At 60.3% G+C, this 13,784-nt stretch overlaps 5 protein-coding genes across 5 annotated transcripts; 2 read left to right on the forward strand and 3 right to left on the reverse strand.

The window, feature by feature from the left end:
• Nucleotides 1-1,796: 1,796 nt before the first annotated feature.
• Nucleotides 1,797-2,933, reverse strand: LOC138687119 (claw keratin-like). The gene has a single exon (XM_069793091.1). It carries the CDS (start codon nucleotides 2,284-2,286, stop codon nucleotides 1,879-1,881), a length of 408 nt encoding a protein of 135 aa, XP_069649192.1. The 5' UTR covers nucleotides 2,287-2,933; the 3' UTR covers nucleotides 1,797-1,878.
• Nucleotides 2,934-3,438: 505 nt separating this feature from the next.
• LOC138687120 (claw keratin-like) lies at nucleotides 3,439-4,778 on the forward strand. Its single transcript, XM_069793093.1, has one exon. It carries the CDS (start codon nucleotides 4,289-4,291, stop codon nucleotides 4,694-4,696), a length of 408 nt encoding a protein of 135 aa, XP_069649194.1. The 5' UTR covers nucleotides 3,439-4,288; the 3' UTR covers nucleotides 4,697-4,778.
• Nucleotides 4,779-7,071: 2,293 nt separating this feature from the next.
• LOC138687121 (claw keratin-like) lies at nucleotides 7,072-8,208 on the reverse strand. Its single transcript, XM_069793094.1, has one exon. The coding sequence runs from the start codon at nucleotides 7,559-7,561 to the stop codon at nucleotides 7,154-7,156; it is 408 nt and encodes a 135-aa protein (XP_069649195.1). The 5' UTR covers nucleotides 7,562-8,208; the 3' UTR covers nucleotides 7,072-7,153.
• A 505-nt stretch (nucleotides 8,209-8,713) lies between these two features.
• On the forward strand, nucleotides 8,714-10,053 carry LOC138687122 (claw keratin-like). Its single transcript, XM_069793095.1, has one exon. The coding sequence runs from the start codon at nucleotides 9,564-9,566 to the stop codon at nucleotides 9,969-9,971; it is 408 nt and encodes a 135-aa protein (XP_069649196.1). The 5' UTR covers nucleotides 8,714-9,563; the 3' UTR covers nucleotides 9,972-10,053.
• A 2,316-nt stretch (nucleotides 10,054-12,369) lies between these two features.
• On the reverse strand, nucleotides 12,370-13,506 carry LOC138687123 (claw keratin-like). The gene has a single exon (XM_069793096.1). It carries the CDS (start codon nucleotides 12,857-12,859, stop codon nucleotides 12,452-12,454), a length of 408 nt encoding a protein of 135 aa, XP_069649197.1. The 5' UTR covers nucleotides 12,860-13,506; the 3' UTR covers nucleotides 12,370-12,451.
• Between the last annotated feature and the right edge of the window lie 278 nt (nucleotides 13,507-13,784).

A 13,784-nucleotide genomic window follows, 5' to 3' on the forward strand; every position in this document is an offset into this window, starting at 1 on the left:
TACATTCCCAAAGCCCGCTTTGAACACGTGAAAGCGCCATAGGTGTCTTGCAGAAGCTCTTCCAAATCTCCTACCTGCTTTTATTGCCTTGTTAACGGTCACGTTTGGAGGTCCAGGGAAATGGAGAGACGACCACTGCATGTACAGGGCTGCTGGCCATGCCCCTGTGCCCAGCTAGAGGTGGGGGCCACCGGGAAGGAGTGAGATAGACACAGCCAAGCCTTCCCAAATTTCCCCTCAGAGGCCTGAAGTGGCCACGGGTATCCAGTCAGGTGAAGCACAAAGCTCTCCGAGCAGGAGGTTGGATTGTCTACCCTCCTGAGGTGCCTCCCTTCTCCAAGTATCTTCTGATCTTGTGATCCCAGGACGGCAAAGTGGTCTTGGACAGAGACAGTTCCGGCCAGAGCCACCAGGAAGGGCAGTGTGGCAGCACGTTGGTCACTGCTGGGGAGCTCAAGAAAAGATGTCTCATCCGCAGCTGTGAACACAGAGGATGGGATAGAAGGCAGCAAAATGGCAAGAGCAGGCGTTCCTTCCTTCCACTGCCTGAACTGAAGTTTGCACGTCTTCTCTTTCCCTTGAGGGTGTTTCAGTCTCTGCCCGTCCTCACAGCTGGCCAGGTCCCCCTGCACCGACTCTCGGCCATCCACCAGGTCCTGGCTCACGTGGTGTCCCCTGTGTGTCTGCTGAGGGCACAGTGGTGGAAGGGGGTTCTGGCGACCGCGTCATGGCTGCTGTGGCTGGGTGCTTTGCGGGGGGTGTGGCAGTGTGGGCTACTTTGTGGGCTGGTGTGCAAACAAGGGCCAGCAAATCTGGTCCAGAGCACGGGGCTGTGGGAAGCTCTCCTGTCACTCTTTTCCTGGGCAGAGCCGTATCCCCAGGTGGCAGGTGGGTGACACAGGGAATCCCAGGAGGAGCTTCTGCTCCAGCAGCGGGGGCAAGACGGGGCCAAAAGTGCCTGCAAGCAGCAGTGGAAGACGGAGGAAAAACAGGGTGAGGAGGTGGTGCAGGGGTGCAGGGATGTGGAGGGGATGGAGGCACGGCAGTTGGGGAGGTGCTGGGGGTTGCTCACCGTCACCGTCTCCCCTGTCGACCCATGGCCTCCCAAGCGGCTCTGACCTGGGCCTTTGCCGTTGGAGCGTCTCCGTTGGCATCCCAATCCCCGCGGCCCTGAGGCTGCAGGCAGCCCCTGGGGAATGGCCAGAGTGGGCGGCAAACTCACTGTGGGGCCCAACAGCTCTTCTTGGGCTGTAGAGTGCAGGAGCCCAAAGTGGGGGGAAGACAGGGAAGGGAAAGAGGGAGAAGGTGTTGGTGAAGGAGACGAGCACGATCCCTGCTGCATAAGAGTGGCTGGTGGAGGGACGTGCTGCCAAGGGCAGGCAGGAGGAAGCACAGCAGGTCCTGCAGGTGCCCCTGACGAGGCCCCGGGTGGGAGCTGGCTGGGGCGGCCCAGGGAGCCAAGGCTGCCACTCGGGGTACTGGGTATGGAGGAAGGATGAAGAAAAACCATGGGTCGACCTTGCGATGCGACACAGCTTTTATTGCAGTTTGAGGGGAGGAGGCAGCTGGGAGAAGAGCAGGGCCCCGGCCAAGGGCAGCCCCACATCTCCTGGCAGCCGGCAGAGCCAGAGTGAGCATCAGCCGTGCCGCAGGAGCAGGCGCTTAGTGCGGGTCTCTGTCATCGGGAGTCAGCGAGCTTTGAAGGGATGATCAGCAGGGCAGGAGGAAGGCAGAGCTGGGCCCCGAGCAGGCACGAGGCACCCAAGCTCCGGAGAGCAGCAATGCCGAAGGCATGTCCTTCCACGGAGCGTCGTGTCGGGACGTGCCAGGGGCTTTTCTGGAGCTCTCCTTCATCTGTGGCCGGACCCAGTGTGGGGCTTAGCAAGGCCCACAGTTGCCGTTGAGGTACCTGTGGCCTCGGCCCCAGCCGCCATATCCGCAACCCCCATAGCCTCCGTAGCCCCCGTAGCCTCCGTAGCCCCCATAGCCACCGTAGCCTCCATAGCCCCAAGAGCCTCCATAGCCCCCAAGGCCTCCAAAACCGCCACGGCCTCCAAAAGTGCCACCAAAGCCCCCTCCAACTCCGGGGGCTCCCGCCGAGCCAACAACGCTGTACTGCGGGAAGGAGCTGAGGATGGGCCCGGGGAAGGTGACCACCGAGGGCGGGGGCTGGATCACCACCGTGGAGTCGGGGCACTGCCGCACGCAGGGCTCGTTGCAGGTGTCAGCCAGCGGGGCCGGGGCGGCCACCCCGCAGGAAGGGGCGCACAGGCTGGAGCAGGACATCTTCCAGGCAGGCAAGGAGTGCTGGAAAAGGCACCGGGGATTAGGCCAGGCTGTGGGGAAGGGGCTGTATGGAGGGAGGCAGGCAGAGATCCCCAAGAGGCTTCCAAGAGCTGGACTTACCCAGTTGATTAGGAGAGTCAAGTGGAGGAAGATGGATAGAGGGCTGCAAAGGCCTCAGCTCTTTTATACGTGTCCCACACTGCCTGGGGCATCGGCCAAGGGGGTGGTGGTGGAAACCCCACGTAATCATGAAATCAGGTGAAAAAGCTTCATGACACAGATAATGAAGCGAGACAATTATATCCCTCTTCACTGGGGACTTTGGTGTGCAAACGTGCCCTGAAGAGGATAGGGGCGATGGGAGGGACAGGCCGTGACACGTCATTACATGAAAGACAAGGCGGTGCTGTAGTTGACCTCGTGCCACCAATAAACCCCGATCTGTCCCTGATCCCCCACTTTGCCTATGTAGAAGAGTCCTGGGCATCTTGCAGAAGTGCTTTGCAATCCTGGGCACAGCCATCACGCCTGTCATTAGCTCTCTTTTACAGGCTGGTAAACAGAGGCAGCGGGAGGTTGGGCAAAGGCAGAAGCCATTCCACACGCTCGGGGTGACTTCCAAATGCCCGCCATCTCTGAATGCCAGCAACAGCTGCGCATCTCACGGTCTTGGGGTCCGCAGGCATCTCTGCTAATTGCCCACCCCGAAGGCTCTGGCGGGCATTGGGATTTTTTAGGTCCCGGTTTCACTTGACGGCCATGCAAAGCGTAGAGGAGACGGGTGCCATGTGTGGCAAAACCGCCAACGCACAGGGGCCTGGTAGAGACGCGATGGGCACGGCAGTGGGGTAGAGCGCAGGAGACCTCTGAGACGGGGGACGTATATGGAGGAGCAGAAGGGCAGCAACGCGACCAGGTCACTGTCAGCTCCTTCAGCCTCATGTCTGTGAGCGTGGTCCTCCGCGAGCCCCCTCTGGAGGGACTTGATTACTCACCTGGCCACTGAGGACTGTGCCCGGAGATGCTGGCCGAGCACCCACAGAGAGCCAGGCTGCATGTGGCCACGCTCCCTACGGGCACAGGCATGCTGGGCACCGATGGCTCTGGGCGCGTGGCTGGACTGCTGCTGAGTGCTGCGTGTGGCGTGGTGGGGCACAGCAATCTTCTGCAAGATGCCCAGGATTCTTCTACGTAAGCAAAGTGAGGGATTAGGGGCAGGTCAGGGTTTATTGGTGCCGCGAGTTCAGCTACAGCAGCGCCTTGTCTTTCATGTAATGATGTGTCACAGTCTGTCCCTCCCATCACCTCTTTCTTCTCCAGGGCACATTGGCACGCCAACGTCCCCAGTGAGGAGGCACACAGTTGTCTCGCATCACTATCTGTGTCAGGAAGCTTGTCCGCTTGAATTCATAATTACCTGGGGTTTTTGCAACCGCCCCCTTGGCCGATGGCCCGGGCAGTCTGGGACATGTATAAAAGAGCTGAGGGCTTTGCAGCCCTCTATCCAGTTTCCTCCGCTTGACTCTCCTGATCATTGTGGTAAGTCCAAGTCTTACCTCCACCTTTCCTTCCTCAGCAGTGGCTTTCTCAAGGTGTCTTTTGCTGAGTGCTCCACCACACTTTCATAGCACGTGGTGAGGATGTGATGGTGCTGTTTCAGAACTATGGAAAGGATGGAAATTTAAACTCATAGGTACGATGCCCCGAGTATGCCAGTGCCCTCAAGTCCTTTGGGAGCTCGGTGATTTTCCATCTGCTTTGGATGAGGGAGTTTTGCCTCCCTCCCGTGGCCGAGTAAGAACCAGGGAGCATGAGGGCAGCAAGGGGTCTAAAGCAGCATTTCAACTCTGGAACGTGTTTTTGCTCTGACTGCCGAGATAAACCCGAGCACGCCCTGGGACACAGGTTCCACGTGTGAGAGAGGCCGGAGGGACTTCGGATCAGGCCTTGCACTGAGCCAGAGCTCTGCCTTGTCTTGCAGCTTTACCTCCCGAACCCAAGGATGTCCTGCTCCAGCCTGTGCGCCCCTTCCTGCGGGGTGGCCGCCCCGGCCCCGCTGGCTGACACCTGCAACGAGCCCTGCGTGCGGCAGTGCCCCGACTCCACGGTGGTGATCCAGCCCCCGCCCTCGGTGGTCACCTTCCCCGGGCCCATCCTCAGCTCCTTCCCGCAGTACAGCGTTGTTGGCTCGGCGGGAGCCCCCGGAGTTGGAGGGGGCTTTGGTGGCACTTTTGGAGGCCGTGGCGGTTTTGGAGGCCTTGGGGGCTATGGAGGCTCTTGGGGCTATGGAGGCTACGGTGGCTATGGGGGCTACGGAGGCTACGGGGGCTACGGAGGCTATGGGGGTTGCGGATATGGCGGCTGGGGCCGAGGCCACAGGTACCTCAACGGCAACTGTGGGCCTTGCTAAGCCCCACACTGGGTCCGGCCACAGATGAAGGAGAGCTCCAGAAAAGCCCCTGGCACGTCCCGACACGACGCTCCGTGGAAGGACATGCCTTCGGCATTGCTGCTCTCCGGAGCTTGGGTGCCTCGTGCCTGCTCGGGGCCCAGCTCTGCCTTCCTCCTGCCCTACTTGAGCATCCCTTCAAGACTTGTTGCCCCCTGACGACAGAGACCTGCACTAGGTGCCTGCTCCCGTGGCACAGCTGATGCTCGCTGTCTCTCTGCCGGCTACCAGGAGACGTGGGCTGCCCTTGGCCGGGGCCCTGCTCTTCTCCCAGCTGCCTCCCCCCCTCAAACTGCAATAAAAGCTGTGTCGCATCGCAAGGTCGACCCATGGTTTTTCTTCATCCTTCCTTCTTCTTTCCCACTTCCCCCAAACCTCGGGGCGTGTTGGTCCGGGCTGCTTGAATCTGCCACGGTAGTGCCCTTGGGGCATTTGGGCAGTTTGCTCAGTGTCTTACAACTGATGATGACAGTCCCATCTGAGTCTTGTAGAGCACATCCCACTGAGCTTCCTCTGGTCTCCCACCAGCAATCAACACAATACATTCCCAAAGCCCGCTTTGAACACGTGAAAGCGCCATAGGTGTCTTGCAGAAGCTCTTCCAAATCTCCTACCTGCTTTTATTGCCTTGTTAACGGTCACGTTTGGAGGTCCAGGGAAATGGAGAGACGACCACTGCATGTACAGGGCTGCTGGCCATGCCCCTGTGCCCAGCTAGAGGTGGGGGCCACCGGGAAGGAGTGAGATAGACACAGCCAAGCCTTCCCAAATTTCCCCTCAGAGGCCTGAAGTGGCCACGGGTATCCAGTCAGGTGAAGCACAAAGCTCTCCGAGCAGGAGGTTGGATTGTCTACCCTCCTGAGGTGCCTCCCTTCTCCAAGTATCTTCTGATCTTGTGATCCCAGGACGGCAAAGTGGTCTTGGACAGAGACAGTTCCGGCCAGAGCCACCAGGAAGGGCAGTGTGGCAGCACGTTGGTCACTGCTGGGGAGCTCAAGAAAAGATGTCTCATCCGCAGCTGTGAACACAGAGGATGGGATAGAAGGCAGCAAAATGGCAAGAGCAGGCGTTCCTTCCTTCCACTGCCTGAACTGAAGTTTGCACGTCTTCTCTTTCCCTTGAGGGTGTTTCAGTCTCTGCCCGTCCTCACAGCTGGCCAGGTCCCCCTGCACCGACTCTCGGCCATCCACCAGGTCCTGGCTCACGTGGTGTCCCCTGTGTGTCTGCTGAGGGCACAGTGGTGGAAGGGGGTTCTGGCGACCGCGTCATGGCTGCTGTGGCTGGGTGCTTTGCGGGGGGTGTGGCAGTGTGGGCTACTTTGTGGGCTGGTGTGCAAACAAGGGCCAGCAAATCTGGTCCAGAGCACGGGGCTGTGGGAAGCTCTCCTGTCACTCTTTTCCTGGGCAGAGCCGTATCCCCAGGTGGCAGGTGGGTGACACAGGGAATCCCAGGAGGAGCTTCTGCTCCAGCAGCGGGGGCAAGACGGGGCCAAAAGTGCCTGCAAGCAGCAGTGGAAGACGGAGGAAAAACAGGGTGAGGAGGTGGTGCAGGGGTGCAGGGATGTGGAGGGGATGGAGGCACGGCAGTTGGGGAGGTGCTGGGGGTTGCTCACCGTCACCGTCTCCCCTGTCGACCCATGGCCTCCCAAGCGGCTCTGACCTGGGCCTTTGCCGTTGGAGCGTCTCCGTTGGCATCCCAATCCCCGCGGCCCTGAGGCTGCAGGCAGCCCCTGGGGAATGGCCAGAGTGGGCGGCAAACTCACTGTGGGGCCCAACAGCTCTTCTTGGGCTGTAGAGTGCAGGAGCCCAAAGTGGGGGGAAGACAGGGAAGGGAAAGAGGGAGAAGGTGTTGGTGAAGGAGACGAGCACGATCCCTGCTGCATAAGAGTGGCTGGTGGAGGGACGTGCTGCCAAGGGCAGGCAGGAGGAAGCACAGCAGGTCCTGCAGGTGCCCCTGACGAGGCCCCGGGTGGGAGCTGGCTGGGGCGGCCCAGGGAGCCAAGGCTGCCACTCGGGGTACTGGGTATGGAGGAAGGATGAAGAAAAACCATGGGTCGACCTTGCGATGCGACACAGCTTTTATTGCAGTTTGAGGGGAGGAGGCAGCTGGGAGAAGAGCAGGGCCCCGGCCAAGGGCAGCCCCACATCTCCTGGCAGCCGGCAGAGCCAGAGTGAGCATCAGCCGTGCCGCAGGAGCAGGCGCTTAGTGCGGGTCTCTGTCATCGGGAGTCAGCGAGCTTTGAAGGGATGATCAGCAGGGCAGGAGGAAGGCAGAGCTGGGCCCCGAGCAGGCACGAGGCACCCAAGCTCCGGAGAGCAGCAATGCCGAAGGCATGTCCTTCCACGGAGCGTCGTGTCGGGACGTGCCAGGGGCTTTTCTGGAGCTCTCCTTCATCTGTGGCCGGACCCAGTGTGGGGCTTAGCAAGGCCCACAGTTGCCGTTGAGGTACCTGTGGCCTCGGCCCCAGCCGCCATATCCGCAACCCCCATAGCCTCCGTAGCCCCCGTAGCCTCCGTAGCCCCCATAGCCACCGTAGCCTCCATAGCCCCAAGAGCCTCCATAGCCCCCAAGGCCTCCAAAACCGCCACGGCCTCCAAAAGTGCCACCAAAGCCCCCTCCAACTCCGGGGGCTCCCGCCGAGCCAACAACGCTGTACTGCGGGAAGGAGCTGAGGATGGGCCCGGGGAAGGTGACCACCGAGGGCGGGGGCTGGATCACCACCGTGGAGTCGGGGCACTGCCGCACGCAGGGCTCGTTGCAGGTGTCAGCCAGCGGGGCCGGGGCGGCCACCCCGCAGGAAGGGGCGCACAGGCTGGAGCAGGACATCTTCCAGGCAGGCAAGGAGTGCTGGAAAAGGCACCGGGGATTAGGCCAGGCTGTGGGGAAGGGGCTGTATGGAGGGAGGCAGGCAGAGATCCCCAAGAGGCTTCCAAGAGCTGGACTTACCCAGTTGATTAGGAGAGTCAAGTGGAGGAAGATGGATAGAGGGCTGCAAAGGCCTCAGCTCTTTTATACGTGTCCCACACTGCCTGGGGCATCGGCCAAGGGGGTGGTGGTGGAAACCCCACGTAATCATGAAATCAGGTGAAAAAGCTTCATGACACAGATAATGAAGCGAGACAATTATATCCCTCTTCACTGGGGACTTTGGTGTGCAAACGTGCCCTGAAGAGGATAGGGGCGATGGGAGGGACAGGCCGTGACACGTCATTACATGAAAGACAAGGCGGTGCTGTAGTTGACCTCGTGCCACCAATAAACCCCGATCTGTCCCTGATCCCCCACTTTGCCTATGTAGAAGAGTCCTGGGCATCTTGCAGAAGTGCTTTGCAATCCTGGGCACAGCCATCACGCCTGTCATTAGCTCTCTTTTACAGGCTGGTAAACAGAGGCAGCGGGAGGTTGGGCAAAGGCAGAAGCCATTCCACACGCTCGGGGTGACTTCCAAATGCCCGCCATCTCTGAATGCCAGCAACAGCTGCGCATCTCACGGTCTTGGGGTCCGCAGGCATCTCTGCTAATTGCCCACCCCGAAGGCTCTGGCGGGCATTGGGATTTTTTAGGTCCCGGTTTCACTTGACGGCCATGCAAAGCGTAGAGGAGACGGGTGCCATGTGTGGCAAAACCGCCAACGCACAGGGGCCTGGTAGAGACGCGATGGGCACGGCAGTGGGGTAGAGCGCAGGAGACCTCTGAGACGGGGGACGTATATGGAGGAGCAGAAGGGCAGCAACGCGACCAGGTCACTGTCAGCTCCTTCAGCCTCATGTCTGTGAGCGTGGTCCTCCGCGAGCCCCCTCTGGAGGGACTTGATTACTCACCTGGCCACTGAGGACTGTGCCCGGAGATGCTGGCCGAGCACCCACAGAGAGCCAGGCTGCATGTGGCCACGCTCCCTACGGGCACAGGCATGCTGGGCACCGATGGCTCTGGGCGCGTGGCTGGACTGCTGCTGAGTGCTGCGTGTGGCGTGGTGGGGCACAGCAATCTTCTGCAAGATGCCCAGGATTCTTCTACGTAAGCAAAGTGAGGGATTAGGGGCAGGTCAGGGTTTATTGGTGCCGCGAGTTCAGCTACAGCAGCGCCTTGTCTTTCATGTAATGATGTGTCACAGTCTGTCCCTCCCATCACCTCTTTCTTCTCCAGGGCACATTGGCACGCCAACGTCCCCAGTGAGGAGGCACACAGTTGTCTCGCATCACTATCTGTGTCAGGAAGCTTGTCCGCTTGAATTCATAATTACCTGGGGTTTTTGCAACCGCCCCCTTGGCCGATGGCCCGGGCAGTCTGGGACATGTATAAAAGAGCTGAGGGCTTTGCAGCCCTCTATCCAGTTTCCTCCGCTTGACTCTCCTGATCATTGTGGTAAGTCCAAGTCTTACCTCCACCTTTCCTTCCTCAGCAGTGGCTTTCTCAAGGTGTCTTTTGCTGAGTGCTCCACCACACTTTCATAGCACGTGGTGAGGATGTGATGGTGCTGTTTCAGAACTATGGAAAGGATGGAAATTTAAACTCATAGGTACGATGCCCCGAGTATGCCAGTGCCCTCAAGTCCTTTGGGAGCTCGGTGATTTTCCATCTGCTTTGGATGAGGGAGTTTTGCCTCCCTCCCGTGGCCGAGTAAGAACCAGGGAGCATGAGGGCAGCAAGGGGTCTAAAGCAGCATTTCAACTCTGGAACGTGTTTTTGCTCTGACTGCCGAGATAAACCCGAGCACGCCCTGGGACACAGGTTCCACGTGTGAGAGAGGCCGGAGGGACTTCGGATCAGGCCTTGCACTGAGCCAGAGCTCTGCCTTGTCTTGCAGCTTTACCTCCCGAACCCAAGGATGTCCTGCTCCAGCCTGTGCGCCCCTTCCTGCGGGGTGGCCGCCCCGGCCCCGCTGGCTGACACCTGCAACGAGCCCTGCGTGCGGCAGTGCCCCGACTCCACGGTGGTGATCCAGCCCCCGCCCTCGGTGGTCACCTTCCCCGGGCCCATCCTCAGCTCCTTCCCGCAGTACAGCGTTGTTGGCTCGGCGGGAGCCCCCGGAGTTGGAGGGGGCTTTGGTGGCACTTTTGGAGGCCGTGGCGGTTTTGGAGGCCTTGGGGGCTATGGAGGCTCTTGGGGCTATGGAGGCTACGGTGGCTATGGGGGCTACGGAGGCTACGGGGGCTACGGAGGCTATGGGGGTTGCGGATATGGCGGCTGGGGCCGAGGCCACAGGTACCTCAACGGCAACTGTGGGCCTTGCTAAGCCCCACACTGGGTCCGGCCACAGATGAAGGAGAGCTCCAGAAAAGCCCCTGGCACGTCCCGACACGACGCTCCGTGGAAGGACATGCCTTCGGCATTGCTGCTCTCCGGAGCTTGGGTGCCTCGTGCCTGCTCGGGGCCCAGCTCTGCCTTCCTCCTGCCCTACTTGAGCATCCCTTCAAGACTTGTTGCCCCCTGACGACAGAGACCTGCACTAGGTGCCTGCTCCCGTGGCACAGCTGATGCTCGCTGTCTCTCTGCCGGCTACCAGGAGACGTGGGCTGCCCTTGGCCGGGGCCCTGCTCTTCTCCCAGCTGCCTCCCCCCCTCAAACTGCAATAAAAGCTGTGTCGCATCGCAAGGTCGACCCATGGTTTTTCTTCATCCTTCCTTCTTCTTTCCCACTTCCCCCAAACCTCGGGGCGTGTTGGTCCGGGCTGCTTGAATCTGCCACGGTAGTGCCCTTGGGGCATTTGGGCAGTTTGCTCAGTGTCTTACAACTGATGATGACAGTCCCATCTGAGTCTTGTAGAGCACATCCCACTGAGCTTCCTCTGGTCTCCCACCAGCAATCAACACAATACATTCCCAAAGCCCGCTTTGAACACGTGAAAGCGCCATAGGTGTCTTGCAGAAGCTCTTCCAAATCCCCTGCAAAACCAGCATGCCAGGCATTACCTCCTTTTGTTGCCTTGTTAACGGTCACGTTTGGAGGTCCAGGGAAATGGAGAGACGACCACTGCATGTACAGGGCTGCTGGCCATGCCCCTGTGCCCAGCTAGAGGTGGGGGCCACCGGGAAGGAGTGAGATAGACACAGCCAAGCCTTCCCAAATTTCCCCTCAGAGGCCTGAAGTGGCCACGGGTATCCAGTCAGGTGAAGCACAAAGCTCTCCGAGCAGGAGGTTGGATTGTCTACCCTCCTGAGGTGCCTCCCTTCTCCAAGTATCTTCTGATCTTGTGATCCCAGGACGGCAAAGTGGTCTTGGACAGAGACAGTTCCGGCCAGAGCCACCAGGAAGGGCAGTGTGGCAGCACGTTGGTCACTGCTGGGGAGCTCAAGAAAAGATGTCTCATCCGCAGCTGTGAACACAGAGGATGGGATAGAAGGCAGCAAAATGGCAAGAGCAGGCGTTCCTTCCTTCCACTGCCTGAACTGAAGTTTGCACGTCTTCTCTTTCCCTTGAGGGTGTTTCAGTCTCTGCCCGTCCTCACAGCTGGCCAGGTCCCCCTGCACCGACTCTCGGCCATCCACCAGGTCCTGGCTCACGTGGTGTCCCCTGTGTGTCTGCTGAGGGCACAGTGGTGGAAGGGGGTTCTGGCGACCGCGTCATGGCTGCTGTGGCTGGGTGCTTTGCGGGGGGTGTGGCAGTGTGGGCTACTTTGTGGGCTGGTGTGCAAACAAGGGCCAGCAAATCTGGTCCAGAGCACGGGGCTGTGGGAAGCTCTCCTGTCACTCTTTTCCTGGGCAGAGCCGTATCCCCAGGTGGCAGGTGGGTGACACAGGGAATCCCAGGAGGAGCTTCTGCTCCAGCAGCGGGGGCAAGACGGGGCCAAAAGTGCCTGCAAGCAGCAGTGGAAGACGGAGGAAAAACAGGGTGAGGAGGTGGTGCAGGGGTGCAGGGATGTGGAGGGGATGGAGGCACGGCAGTTGGGGAGGTGCTGGGGGTTGCTCACCGTCACCGTCTCCCCTGTCGACCCATGGCCTCCCAAGCGGCTCTGACCTGGGCCTTTGCCGTTGGAGCGTCTCCGTTGGCATCCCAATCCCCGCGGCCCTGAGGCTGCAGGCAGCCCCTGGGGAATGGCCAGAGTGGGCGGCAAACTCACTGTGGGGCCCAACAGCTCTTCTTGGGCTGTAGAGTGCAGGAGCCCAAAGTGGGGGGAAGACAGGGAAGGGAAAGAGGGAGAAGGTGTTGGTGAAGGAGACGAGCACGATCCCTGCTGCATAAGAGTGGCTGGTGGAGGGACGTGCTGCCAAGGGCAGGCAGGAGGAAGCACAGCAGGTCCTGCAGGTGCCCCTGACGAGGCCCCGGGTGGGAGCTGGCTGGGGCGGCCCAGGGAGCCAAGGCTGCCACTCGGGGTACTGGGTATGGAGGAAGGATGAAGAAAAACCATGGGTCGACCTTGCGATGCGACACAGCTTTTATTGCAGTTTGAGGGGAGGAGGCAGCTGGGAGAAGAGCAGGGCCCCGGCCAAGGGCAGCCCCACATCTCCTGGCAGCCGGCAGAGCCAGAGTGAGCATCAGCCGTGCCGCAGGAGCAGGCGCTTAGTGCGGGTCTCTGTCATCGGGAGTCAGCGAGCTTTGAAGGGATGATCAGCAGGGCAGGAGGAAGGCAGAGCTGGGCCCCGAGCAGGCACGAGGCACCCAAGCTCCGGAGAGCAGCAATGCCGAAGGCATGTCCTTCCACGGAGCGTCGTGTCGGGACGTGCCAGGGGCTTTTCTGGAGCTCTCCTTCATCTGTGGCCGGACCCAGTGTGGGGCTTAGCAAGGCCCACAGTTGCCGTTGAGGTACCTGTGGCCTCGGCCCCAGCCGCCATATCCGCAACCCCCATAGCCTCCGTAGCCCCCGTAGCCTCCGTAGCCCCCATAGCCACCGTAGCCTCCATAGCCCCAAGAGCCTCCATAGCCCCCAAGGCCTCCAAAACCGCCACGGCCTCCAAAAGTGCCACCAAAGCCCCCTCCAACTCCGGGGGCTCCCGCCGAGCCAACAACGCTGTACTGCGGGAAGGAGCTGAGGATGGGCCCGGGGAAGGTGACCACCGAGGGCGGGGGCTGGATCACCACCGTGGAGTCGGGGCACTGCCGCACGCAGGGCTCGTTGCAGGTGTCAGCCAGCGGGGCCGGGGCGGCCACCCCGCAGGAAGGGGCGCACAGGCTGGAGCAGGACATCTTCCAGGCAGGCAAGGAGTGCTGGAAAAGGCACCGGGGATTAGGCCAGGCTGTGGGGAAGGGGCTGTATGGAGGGAGGCAGGCAGAGATCCCCAAGAGGCTTCCAAGAGCTGGACTTACCCAGTTGATTAGGAGAGTCAAGTGGAGGAAGATGGATAGAGGGCTGCAAAGGCCTCAGCTCTTTTATACGTGTCCCACACTGCCTGGGGCATCGGCCAAGGGGGTGGTGGTGGAAACCCCACGTAATCATGAAATCAGGTGAAAAAGCTTCATGACACAGATAATGAAGCGAGACAATTATATCCCTCTTCACTGGGGACTTTGGTGTGCAAACGTGCCCTGAAGAGGATAGGGGCGATGGGAGGGACAGGCCGTGACACGTCATTACATGAAAGACAAGGCGGTGCTGTAGTTGACCTCGTGCCACCAATAAACCCCGATCTGTCCCTGATCCCCCACTTTGCCTATGTAGAAGAGTCCTGGGCATCTTGCAGAAGTGCTTTGCAATCCTGGGCACAGCCATCACGCCTGTCATTAGCTCTCTTTTACAGGCTGGTAAACAGAGGCAGCGGGAGGTTGGGCAAAGGCAGAAGCCATTCCACACGCTCGGGGTGACTTCCAAATGCCCGCCATCTCTGAATGCCAGCAACAGCTGCGCATCTCACGGTCTTGGGGTCCGCAGGCATCTCTGCTAATTGCCCACCCCGAAGGCTCTGGCGGGCATTGGGATTTTTTAGGTCCCGGTTTCACTTGACGGCCATGCAAAGCGTAGAGGAGACGGGTGCCATGTGTGGCAAAACCGCCAACGCACAGGGGCCTGGTAGAGACGCGATGGGCACGGCAGTGGGGTAGAGCGCAGGAGACCTCTGAGACGGGGGACGTATATGGAGGAGCAGAAGGGCAGCAACGCGACCAGGTCACTGTC

The sequence above is a fragment of the Haliaeetus albicilla genome, chromosome 10 (genome assembly GCF_947461875.1).
Source record: "Haliaeetus albicilla chromosome 10, bHalAlb1.1, whole genome shotgun sequence".
Lineage (NCBI taxonomy): Eukaryota > Metazoa > Chordata > Aves > Accipitriformes > Accipitridae > Haliaeetus > Haliaeetus albicilla.